Source organism: Gigantopelta aegis, chromosome 3 (genome assembly GCF_016097555.1).
Source record: "Gigantopelta aegis isolate Gae_Host chromosome 3, Gae_host_genome, whole genome shotgun sequence".
Taxonomy (NCBI): Eukaryota; Metazoa; Mollusca; class Gastropoda; order Neomphalida; family Peltospiridae; genus Gigantopelta; species Gigantopelta aegis.
In genome coordinates, this window is record NC_054701.1 from 455,034 (window position 1) to 468,360 (window position 13,327).

Consider the following 13,327-nt stretch of genomic DNA (forward strand, 5'->3'; position numbering starts at 1 on the left):
GCTACACGTGTATAGATTAACCAAATTGTTATCCAGATGTGCTACAAGTGTATAGATTAACCAAATTGTTATCCAGATGTGCTACACGTGTATAGATTAACCAAATTGTTATCCAGATGTGCTACAAGTGTATAGATTAACCAAATTGTTATCCAGATGTGCTACAAGTGTATAGATTAACCAAATTGTTATCCAGATGTGCTACAAGTGTATAGATTAACCAAATTGTTATCCAGATGTGCTACAAGTGTATAGATTAACCAAATTGTTATCCAGATGTGCTACAAGTGTATAGATTAACCATATTGTTATCCAGATGTGCTACAAGTGTATAGATTAACCAAATTGTTATCCAGATGTGCTATAAGTGTATAGATTAACCAAACTTGCTGTCTAGGTTATTATGTGTTCAGTAGTTTTATCTTCCGTCCGTCTAGCAGCCAAATGAAATACAAAAGCTATAATGAAAGTATTTATATATTTTTAAAATATAACATAATAAACTCACAGGTAAATCACATGCTTGATGCGCGGTCGGTCTAGGATCGATCCCCGTCGGAGGACCCATTTGGCTATTTCTCGTTCCAGCCATTGCTCCACGACTGGTATATCAAAGGTCGTGGTATGTGCTATCCTATCTGTGGGATGGTGCATTTAAAAGATCCCTTACTACTGATGGAGAAATGTTGCGGTTTCCTATCTAATACTACATGTCAGAATGACATCCAATAGCCGATGATTAATAAATCAATGTGCTCTAGTGGTGTCGTTAAACAAAACAAACAAACAAACTCATAAACGTACACATGAAGTCTCCCAGAACCCATTTCTCTTGCTCATAGAACTCCAACATGGCCGCAGGCTGGCATATGAGGAGTACTAGCAGATCTGCGATGCTGAGATTCATGAGGCAGAAATTGGTGGACGTCTTCATCTCCTTGACCCTGGCCAGCACCACGATGACCAGGGTGTTTCCAAACACGCCCACGCTGAAGACGACGACGTTAGCAAGGGTGACCCACGTCGTCAGGTACGTCGGTGGGCTGGCAAACGTGGAGTTGTAGGAGCTGCCGTTGGCCGCGTCGTACCAGGGAGTAGTCGGGCTGGGGGTTAGATGCATTTCTAGTGGAGCTGTTGAAGACTCCATTCTAAAACTAGACTACAGTTGGATGTACACTTTGGCCTCAGCAATACCTGAAATAGAAAAATAAATTTTAAGACCACTACACCCTCTTCTCTCTCACTAATCATTAACAACTAACCCACTGTCCTGGAGAAACAGCCCAGATAGCTTAAGTGTGTGCCCAGAACAGCGTGATTAAACCTCATTTGGATATAAGCAAGCAAATAAGTTGAAATAAAATAGTCGTTTTAAAGCAGTTAAAGGTGATATGGAAATAGATTTTAACGAGAAGGAATCAACATACTAGAATAAGTCCCGCTCAATCTCGGTATTCTGTTAGTTGAATAGCTGTCGTCCACACCGATATAATGAGAAACACGAGCCAACAGGTTGGACATCGTGATGTTCACGGAATGACGTGTGAACTTCATTACTCCGTTATCTCCGAATTGTGATATAATGAGAAACACGAGCCAACAGGTTGGACATCGTGATGTCCACGGAATGACGTGTGAACTTCATTACTCCGTTATCTCCGAATTGTGATATAATGAGAAACACGAGCCAACAGGTTGGACATCGTGATGTCCACGGAATGACGTGTGAACTTCATTACTCCGTTATCTCCGAATTGTGATATAATGAGAAACACGAGGCAACAGGTTGTAAATCATGATGTCCACCGATATAACGAGAAACACGAGCCAACAATTTGGAAATCGTGATGTCCTCCGAACGACGTGATCGATGTTTCACACCCAAACCAACGTGCTGTTTCGTTGGCGATGAAATGACTTTGTCATTATTATTCATGTAATGCAATATCGCAAAAAGGTTTCATTTCCTCTATTCTCTTATTAATATATAGTTTTAAGTATTAGCTTGCACCATGCCCCGAAACCAGCATGCGATCATTTACACTGAAAAGTATTTTTCTCCTTATTCAACGTTTAAAGGGACATTCCTGAGTTTGTTGCATTGTAAGATGTTTCCGACTAATAAAATATGTCTACGATTAAACTTCAATATTAAATATATTTTCTTGTTTAGAATATCAGTATCTGTTTATTCAATTGTTTCTAGTGTTAATATTTGTAAGAAGCCCAAACTGGATTTTGTCTTCAAATAATTTCATACGTACGAAAAAATCATATTTTAGGAAATAAAATAAATTTAACCTAGTATAAATATTAAAATGATCAGAAACACATTTAATATACAGCCACTAATATTTTATGCAGATATATATATATATATATATATATATATATATATATATATATATATTATTATTATTATTATTATTTTTATTTATTTTTCCCCAGATCATTTTGGTAAAGTCAAGGTTATAAACCGTACGTACGGTATATAACCCGTACGTACGATTTATAACCCGTATGTACGATTTGGTTAATCCGTACGTACGATTTGGTTAAAGTGTACGTACGATTTAACAATCCGTACGTTCGTTTTAATAATCCGTACGTACGATGTAGTAATTCGTACGTACGATTTAGTAAACACATGTGATTTCAGAAATACGAGACAGTACTACACCATAATGGACACCATACATGCAATACAGTTTTATCAATCTCTTGGACTACCACACAGAGAAATTAGGGAATATTTAGCAACAGTCAACAGAATAGTTATTACTGAAAGAACACTTAAACGGATGCTGAAATCCGTTGGGCTTTTTAGACGTAAATATCATTCTGATATATTGGATGTTGCATTGTTCTTAGAACTGGAGATGGAACGATCTGGTCAGTTACATGGGTATAAATCATGCATCTTAAATGCATCCAGTCAGGGTACGTTATAAGTCAAGAAACGGTCAGGCTTCTCTTACAGATTGTTGATCCTAATGGTGTTTTCTTTCGACTGAAGAGAATAACCTACTGTAATCCAGGTCCTGATTTTCTTTGGCATATTGATTCTTATGATAAACTGAAACCGTATGGTATTTGCATTAATGGATGCATAGATGGATTTTCACGACACATCATATGGTTGGCAGCATATACGACTAACAGTGATCCTGCTGTTATTGGAAGCTACTTTATGACATCTGTCCACTCAAGAATGGGTTGTCCTAAAAATACGAGCTGACATGGACACAGAAAACGGTCATGTAAGAAGCATGCAGAATTTCCTACGCTATGACCATGAGGACGAATATGCGAGAAAGTCGTTTATATATGGATCTAGCAACCACAGTCAACGGATAGAGGCTTGGTGGTCTTTCCTACGGAGACACTTAGTGCAGTTTTGGATGAATCTGTTTCAAGCTATGGGAAAACGACACTTTTGCTGGTGACTTCCTGGACAGGAGCTTGATACAGTTTTGTTTCATGCAGATTATACAGGTTTGCTTTATGTTATTTTATAAAAGTGACTTCGTCTTCCAAGGTAGGCCTACCGTGTAAATGATGAACCGTGTAAAAGATGAACCGTGTAAATGATGATCAACAGTGAAGAAGTCGATTATATCATTGTAAAGTATTTTCCATCTTCTTAAACATTTAATATCAATCTTGAAATCTTACAGCATCGTTGTGATTATGTTAAAGAGCGATTATAGTATCGTGCCCCCCCCCCCCCCCCCCCCACCCCCCCCCCCACCCCCGCCACTAAATCTTCTGTAAAAATGAATATTTTGGTAGAGATGCTATAAAAAAGTGGGGCATGTTTTTTGTGGGATAAAAAGAAGTAATTGGAGTTTGAACAGTATGGAGGGGGCAAATCCCCCCAACGGCAACCCCCCTCCTAGCTCCGAAGTTTATGAATAGCCACGAACCCGAAAATAGTGTGAATAATAATAATAATGGGCCCTAAAAGCAACCCTGCCCCAATACACCAAAATTCAGGTTAAAAAAGAAGAAACAATTAAAGTTTGATTAGTGGGGGGCAAAGAAACAATTAAAGTTTGATTAGTGGGGGGCAAAGCCCACCAAACACCCTTCCAAGATCCAATGTTTAAGGATAGCCATGAACCCGAAAATAGTGTAAATAATAATAATGGTGATCAAACCCTAATTGATCAAACCCTGAAATACATCGGTGTAAATAATAAGAATGGTGATCAAACCCTGAAATACATCGGTGTAAATAATAAGAATGGTGATCAAACCCTGAAATACATCGGTGTAAATAATAAGAATGGTGATCAAACCCTGAAATAGAATGGTGATCAAACCCTGAAATACAATGGTGATCAAACCCTGAAATACATCGGTGTAAATAATAAGAATGGTGATCAAACCCTGAAATACATCGGTGTAAATAATAAGAATGGTGATCAAACCCTGAAATACATCGGTGTAAATAATAAGAATGGTGATCAAACCCTGAAATACATCGGTGTAAATAATAAGAATGGTGATCAAACCCTGAAATACATCGGTGTAAATAATAAAACCCTGAATGGTGTGATCAAACCCTGAAATACATCGGTGTAAATAATAAGAATGGTGATCAAACCCTGAAATACATCGGTGTAAATAATAAGAATGGTGATCAAACCCAGAAATACACCGGTGTAAATAATAAGAATGGTGATCAAACCCTGAAATACATCGGTGTAAATAATAAGAATGGTGATCAAACCCAGAAATACATCGGTGTAAATAATAAGAATGGTGATCAAACCCTGAAATAGAATGGTGATCAAACCCAGAAATACATCGGTGTAAATAATAAGAATGGTGATCAAACCCAGAAATACATCGGTGTAAATAATAAGAATGGTGATCAAACCCTGAAATAGAATGGTGATCAAACCCTGAAATACATCGGTGTAAATAATAAGAATGGTGATCAAACCCTGAAATACATCGGTGTAAATAATAAGAATGGTGATCAAACCCTGAAATACATCGGTGTAAATAATAAGAATGGTGATCAAACCCAGAAATACATCGGTGTAAATAATAAGAATGGTGATCAAACCCTAAAATAAATCTGTGTAAATAATAATAACAGTGTGGCCTAAAAACAATCCCCAAAACTCAGACTTGTAGTTAAAGACAAGATAAGCAAGTTAATTGACAAATAATTGATGGGGCCATGATTCCATAATCGTACCGAAAAGGAGATGTGAAAAAATGGAGAATTTAGAACCTTGTTACAAATATTTCCATGAGTGTTGTTTCAGACCAGTTCTAATACACAAATCCATGAGTGTTTAAGTTTCAGAAAGTAATCCAACAGTTAAACGTATCGTCGGCGAAATGACAAAACCTTGTAACTACACTTTTCAAAATTTTACAGGAGAGCAAAAAAACTGAATATTTTTCGAAAAATACGTTATTTTGTTATAGTCGTTGTTATGCGAACATATTACAGTTAATAGTGACAACTACTTAATAGTTGGTGTCAGGTCTACAAATGTAGTTACGACATTTTACACCTGAAATGTCATTGAAAATGTCAGTTACGACATTTTGATCTAGAATTTAACACAGGTTGAAGGAATGAGGCAAGATCTATACATGTAGATACGACGTTTTGTCATTTTGTTTCTTAGACAAGTTATAATACGACTATTTGTCAATTGACAGTCAACCACTTTCTAATAGGCCGATAGTTACGATCTTTTGACAAAAGCAGAATATGAACATTCTAACTCTGGAAATTCCAAAAAGTGATTTCTCGCCAAAAGTGTAGTTACGGTACCTATGCTCCTTGAAATAAAAAGCGTCAAGTCAATATTTCAGGACTGTCTTGTCATTTCGCCGACGGTATGCTCCTTGAAATAAACGTTCAAGTCAATATTTGTCAAACATCTCGGACTCGTCTTATCCCGATATATATCATATATATATATATAACACCACATAACATATATATATATATATATATATATGTGGGTGTTGCGTTTCTTCTTTTGATATATATTTCTATATTTACTTTATGTAGTTTAGAATATCAACATTGCTAAATGTGTTTGCAAAGTACACCAATAAATTGAGATAACATATTTTTTCATAGGATGAACTGGATGCTGTTGTTGATGTATGGAATACCCATCGGATACGCCGACGTCAATACCAAAGTACGCCAAGTGGACGGCTGATTACAATGTACCACCTGCCTCATCTGTGTGATGCACAACATCACCTATGTCGTGTACAACCACGCGCTGTATACAGTTGCAAAAACAAATGCACCCCGAAAGTCCATACCCTTGTGACAAAACTGTCTTGGAAATATGCAATATCCTGATGCATGAAAATCACCGAAGTCCTCCGACAGATGCCTTAGAAGGTGCCGAATTGTATAACTTCCTGCGAGAAAGTATTCATCACAGTCTATGATAATGCTTGAAAAAAGATGAACATACATGTAATTGTGCAAAACATGTTAACATCTTTGGGATGAAGTGAAATCCTACTCATAATCTACTAGAAGTTTTTGGTTAGTACATCAGACTTTAAGATGACCTGTTACAATATACACATACATGTGTAAGAGAAATATAAGTTGCCTTATATGAATGAAACATTACAAACTGTATTAACACAAAAGTGAAACTACAGCTGGTGGCAACTGTCATGTGTAATGTTGTGTAGTACAGTCTGTTTAAAGATTTTGCCTGTATTATATTGTCAATATAATTATTTGTCATCCAAAAGACATTTGATGTTTATTATGCCTGTTACCATGCCAGCGATTGGGCCAGGGCGGACATGTCTGAACCTTAATTGGATATAGGCACGTTAAACGAGTTATGTCTGTTATTTGTATATAGTAATGTGGCAAGCAGTGTTGTCAGTTCTTTACTCCACGAAATTTCAAATGTAATAAGTACAACTTCGAAGTGTATACTTTTTCAGGACTTTAGATCTCACTACACAGATGTCATCTGCCATTGAAACCCATGTTAAATTACCCAACTTCAAATGAAGATTGCAAATAGAACGAGTTCTCGTTGGCACTAACAACACACACCACTGTGAACATACATTATATAAGCATTTATTTTCACTCCAAAATTGAGAACCTTTTCCGTCTCTGTTTTTTTGCTATATGACCGCATCTGGCTGTAGTACCGAACAGGTGGTTCATTAACCGATTCACTCCGGATGTCTCTTGCGCTATACACCCATGTCGCAAAAGGTTAATGCAAAATATTACAAAATAGCATGGGCAAAATACAGCCAGAATACTTACCATTAAACATACATATTGTTTTAATTCTTCACCATTTCCTAGAAGTGAATATGTGAACCATAACTTGTGTCACAATTAGGAACTATAGTGGATCAATGAACTCTCACCCGGAAGTGATCTGTGTAGTGAAACCTTAGTAATCATGATCGTATTTTGGACTATAAAACAAAGATATGGTTGCTTATTGATATATATTTTTATTTTTTGAACTAAAAACATTGAGCATAATGCATTTCAACGAATCTTGCTAATTCAAACTCAAAGAGCATACATGCACTTATAATCCGTGCATTTTGAAAAAGCGTTTTTGTACATAATTTAGTTTGACTTGACGTAAGAAAAACAACAACAACCGTAAACACATTTTTTTTTAATAAACAAAATACACTAGTTGTGTGTTGTGATTGAAAAAAAAACACCCCTGTTAACAAATTAATAACAATATAGTATTTAAAAATAATCTGAAATTACAACTCATAGCGTTCATCAGTTATACGTCATAGCAAGGGGATAACTGATGGCAGTCGAAACGCCACGAGGTGTATTTTCAGATTATTTGTAAGTATTATATTGTTATTAATTTGTTAATCATTATTGTTTCAATCCAACACAAAAATAGTGTATTTTGTTATTAATTTGTTAACCATTATTGTTTCAATCCAACACAAAAATAGTGTATTTTGTTATTAATTTGTTGATCATTATTGTTTCAATCCAACACAAAAATAGTGTATTTTTCTTATTTCAAAAATGCTTTTACATTTTTTTCTTACATCAAGTCAAACTGGGTGACGTTTTTGTAATGCTGGGACGGATTATAAATGAGCATGGTATTTCAACAATCTCAAAAAAAAGTAATTTGGATATATACAACGAACTCTCAAGTTCCTTGGGTTAATCAGCCCAACAAAATATTGGTAATGTTACCAGCCAAGCTTAAATTAAAAGTAACTAAAATTCTACATTGAAAGTGGTGTAGAATCAAAAATCAAAAGTACATCGGTAATTTAACGTCAGTGGAATTCTGTAATCTGTATCTAACATGGTATGCAGAAAATAACACTAAATGTACGATCTATGTATTATCATTTATCATCATAAAAAGGTAACTGTTGTGAAATTCCACGCTGAACATGGTATAGGAGGCGTAATATGATGGATCAACCCAAATCGGTAACATTCAGCAGAAGTGAAAATATACATTCCATATGTTAAACTACGTAAGCAAACACAAATACCGTCACATACTTAACACAAGTTATAAGCACAGTTAAAATGACTCCATTTTCCTATGCAGTATGACACCCATATAAACAGCGATGGGCTAAAGTTCAATGCACATCAGTTAACATAAATGCGAGTGTTAAATCCTAGAAGCATCCGTCCATAATTAAACCAATGTACAATACTAGCTATCCATCATTTTTTAAATATTTGAAACAAAATTGAATGATATTTTGGTACATGAAAAGTATCTTAAATGATATAGCAATAATTAAATGAAAGCGTATCCTGTATCGAGCTTGCAACATATTCAAGTAACAAAACATATAAATGAGTTTTACTTTTAAAGTTACCAAAGGCATTTTGTAGTAATAATATCAAAGTTCAAATGAAGAAACATGTTCCAACATGTTATGTACGTGCAATCGTCAATTTTAGGCTATGCCCATTTCCATACAAGATGGGTTATTCAAAATGTTATTAAATTCGCATCTCAATTCAGGGTATGATTGGTACGTTGATGGCAGTTCAAGATAAGGTCCACACGTGTGAGCAACAGGGCGTCTTACTAAACCATCCAGTGTCGAAAAACTGATGTCTATCTTTTCAATGCATATTACATCTGTTCCCGTAAGAAACCGCAGAAGTTTTCGCAAAGCAGTGAGGTCTTGTTGGGACTTAATATACTGTTGAAAGAACTTCAAACTTTCGTTTTCAGCTTGTGTTGCTGGGTTTGCCCGAATCATCTTTAACACTTTTCGAACAGTCGGTGTTTTTTCTTCATACATTGTTTCCATGGCTTGCATATTTGGGATTTATTCCACAAGCTTAACTATTGATACTTCTGCTATTTTCTCCAAGGCGTATTTTGGCTTTTGAATCAATTCTTTGTGAACGATCTGGAGGAAAGTGCCTCGCATCATATTTTGACTTGGGATATGCTTACATCCCAATCTATCCAATACATCAATTAGCTCCTCGGTGTCATCATTTGAAAGAGACCCATCAATGGCTGATGTGACCAAATCTCGGTCTGGTTTGTTAAGGTATAGCAAACAGGATTCCATCAGTATTCCTGGTGAAATCGAGTGCTCACCAAAAACAACAGCATTTGTAAATGCTGGCGCTAATTGAAGTGGGAAAATATTATGATCCAAGAACCCCTTGAGTAGAATTCTTCCTACTTCTCTCCATTCATCAGCCTGCCAGTGTGCATTTAATGCTGGAACTCTAGCATCTTCTCCTTCGGCACTTCGCGAGAAAAATTCCACCCAGAAAGAATAATATGCATCTCTAGAAACACCTGATTGGTCAGCACCTTCTTCGTTCACAAACATAAATTGTATTTGTGTCTCTATAACGGCAGGATTTTTGAAATGAGAAATGAGATCCTCCATGATTTTCACACGGTGTACACGTAAAGATATTGGTGCTTTCACATCAACAGGAGGCGGGGTTGGTCCTCTTGGTGAAGGTGTCTCTGGTGATCCAATGCCTGAAAACATTTCAGCATCATCCACCAAGGTAGGAACCTCTGAAGCAATCAAGTCCTGGGGGCTTGAGGTAGTTTGCTCTTTTGGTAGTACAATTGGTTGCGAAGGTTCAAAGTCTAAAATACTATAAAAACGGCCAGCGGTGTTTTCGTTTTCCAGTGTTAGCACTGTTGATGACAGTTCATTACTGGATTTTATTTGCCACAATGTGGGATTTTGGTCATATGCTGCTTTTTAGATGGTGACACATCTAAATTACTTGTTACGACGTCCATATCTGCAAAAGATCTCCCTTGTATTCCTGAATCTGATTCCGTTTCAGGCGTCTTAAATATTGAGGAATGACCATCATTGGAACTCGTTTCTTCTTGAAAAGAATGTTTTGGAGTAGTACACAAGTAGAATCTCAAAATACCTATTTTGATAGTCTCATACAATGTTGAAATAGAAACATCATCTGGAAATTCTGTTTGAGCACAGTCAAGTAAATCGACATTCAATGAAGACCTTTCTTTGATTTCCCTTGGGGAAGAATAAATCTTTTGCCATGGCCAAAATATCTTCTTTTTTTCGATTCTCTTGAGATTTCAACTTTTCGGCTACACCCTCCATTCACACTCCTAACTTGCTTGCCATTATGTATCCATCCTAATTCAAGTTTCCTAGTAAGTTTCTTTGCATTCGTATTTCCTCTTAAATTTTGACTCCTTGTTCGATTTCCATTATTAAAATCAACTGATCTACTGTCTCCATGACCAAAGTTCATTCTCCTCCTTAAACGATTGAACAAAACATCTTTCTTTGATAGTGACTGTGTTTGGCAGAATTCTCTTAGATGAATTCGGTCACCAAACGCGGGTACGTACTCCTCCAACTCAGTGTCATTCATCAGCATAACAGCATTGATGTCAATCTGAAAAAGAGTGGCATAGTTATTTTTAAAGTTATTGCAAATAATGGTGACATGCATGTAAACACAAAACGCATTCTTTGCATTCAATACCACAGTTTGAAAGGGTGTTGGTAAATCCCGAACCGGAACAGATCTGAATAACAGGAGGATATTTTTCACTTTTCCGTGAGCTATCATTTCGTACGAGAATTAATATTTTCTCAAACAAAAAGAGTTTTGCAAGTCGTTCATTCCTGGTTAAATAATAATAAAAAAATTAAAATGCTTTTAATGATACAGATGTATAATATAGTACTTAATGATACAGATGTATAATATAGTACATATTCAATTATGTAATCATTTATACCATTACGTACCTGTTTGAAACATTGTTAATTGATTCCCCAATAGGTTAAAAATGTGTGTGTGTGTGTGTGTGTGTCTGTGTCTGTGTGCGTGTGTGTGTGTCTGTGTGTGTGTCTGTGTGTGTGTGTGTGTGTGTGTATGTGTGTGTGTGTGTGTGTGTGTGTGTCTGTGTGTCTGTGTGTGTGTGTTTGTGTGTGTGTGTTTGTGTTCGTTTAACAATGTAATGAGTATTTATACATATCATTGCCTTTTCTTTAAAATATAAATTATTAATTTTGCTCTCTTTTATCAGACTATAACCTCCATAAATGCTAATATTTTATAGTCATAATACAATAAATACAAAATATCATTATTACCATTTACTGGCGGTCGTTATATGATAAAAGAGTAATTGAGCCATTTGCAAATTTAGCTATTTGACATTTGACACACACCCCCCCCCCCCCCCCCCCCCCCAACGTTTTATTGACATCATTTCCTTCCACTTTGAATCAACATCCAAACGAACTTCACTCATACATGTAGTCCTGTAGCACAGGCTGAAAAAGGGCCTTATTTATTTTAGCAACCGGGCCCGGAAGGATACCATTTGTCACTATGGCTATACATGATCTATGAGCTGTGCAGTTCATGAAAATATAAGATGACTATTTCGAAAGTTGTGCGAACAAGCTGGCGGCCATTTCAAAATTGCAGCCAATATGTTATTAGAATTTTATATATCCTTAAATATATCCCTTCAGGAAGCGAATTTTAGTGTCAAATCTCTGGTTTTGAAGGTGAGTAAGTTCCTCAATATTTGTTTTGATATTATCAGGTATAAAGGATAACAAATATTCAAAATGTCCGACTAAAATGGCCGCTTTTTGCATTAAAAGCTATAATAAATTGTGTATTAGTAATCAAAGTTGATGTGCGGTCGGTCTGGGATCGATCCCCGTCAGTGGGCCAGTTGGACCATTTCTCGCTCCAGCCAGTGCACCACGACTGGTATATCAAAGGCTGTGGTATGTGTTACCCTGCCTGTGGAATGGTGCATATAAAAGATCCCTTGCTGCTAATCGAAAAGAGTTGCCCATGAAGTGGCGACAGCGAGTTTCCTCTCTCAATATCTGTGTGGTCCGATGCCATATAACCGTAAATAAAATGTGTTGAGTGCGTCGTTAAATAAAACATTTCCTTCTTCCTTGTAGTAATCAAAGAAAGACAGCTTTGATGTTGTAATTTAGTTTTTAATAATATATAAGTATGAAATTAATATTAGCGATATAAAGTTCATAAAAATATAAGATGACAATTTCTAAAGTTAGTCCAAACAAGATGGCGGCTATTTTCAAAATGGTCGCCAGTTTATCATTAGAGTTTTATATCTCTTGACAAATAGCCCTTAGGAAGACAATTTTAATGTCAAAACTCTGGTTTTGAAGGTGAGTATGTTTTGATAGAATCGGATAAAAAAGATCACAAATGTTCGAAAAGGTTGACTAAAATACCGTCTTTGTGAATAAAAATCTATAATAAACTGTCTATTAATAAACTTTAAAATGACAGTTTTGATGGTTTAACTCAGTGTTTGATCATTAATAAGTATAAAATTAATCTTTAAGGGACGTAGAGTTCATAAAAATATAAGATGGCCTTTTTTAAAGTTAGTCCAAACAAGATGGCAACTATTTTCAAAACTGTCGCCAGTTTATCATTGGAATGTTATATCTCCGGGAATATAACCTCTAGGAAGACGAGTTTAGTGTCAAACCTCTGGTGCTGGAGGTGAGTAAGTTCCTTATGATCGGTTTTGGAGGTGAGTAAGTTCCTTATGAACGGTTTTGGAGGTGAGTAAGTTCCTTATGAACGGTTTTGGAGGTGAGTAAGTTCCTTATGAACGGTTTTGGAGGTGAGTAAGTTCCTTATGATCGGTTTTGGAAAGTGAGGTTAGAGATCCTTATGAAAATGGGTTTTGGAGGTGAGTAAGTTCCTTATGATCGATTTTGGAGGTGAGTAAGTTCCTTATGAACGGTTTTGGAGGTGAGTAAGTTCCTTATGATC

General features: G+C 36.1%; 2 protein-coding genes across 2 annotated transcripts in view; both read right to left on the reverse strand.

Annotated features, from left to right (window-relative positions):
* Nucleotides 1-13,327, reverse strand: part of LOC121367335 (QRFP-like peptide receptor) — a 68,647-nt gene that overhangs the window by 1,652 nt on the left and 53,668 nt on the right. Inside the window, exon 2 of the mRNA XM_041491437.1 lies at nucleotides 805-1,194. Coding sequence (XP_041347371.1) covers nucleotides 805-1,147 — 343 coding nt within the window. The 5' untranslated portion in view covers nucleotides 1,148-1,194. The remainder of the gene's footprint in view (nucleotides 1-804; nucleotides 1,195-13,327) is intronic.
* LOC121367337 lies at nucleotides 7,484-10,230 on the reverse strand. Its single transcript, XM_041491440.1, is given in 1 exon segment — nucleotides 7,484-10,230. A coding segment is annotated over 1 exon segment (1,071 nt). The 5' UTR covers nucleotides 10,030-10,230; the 3' UTR covers nucleotides 7,484-8,958.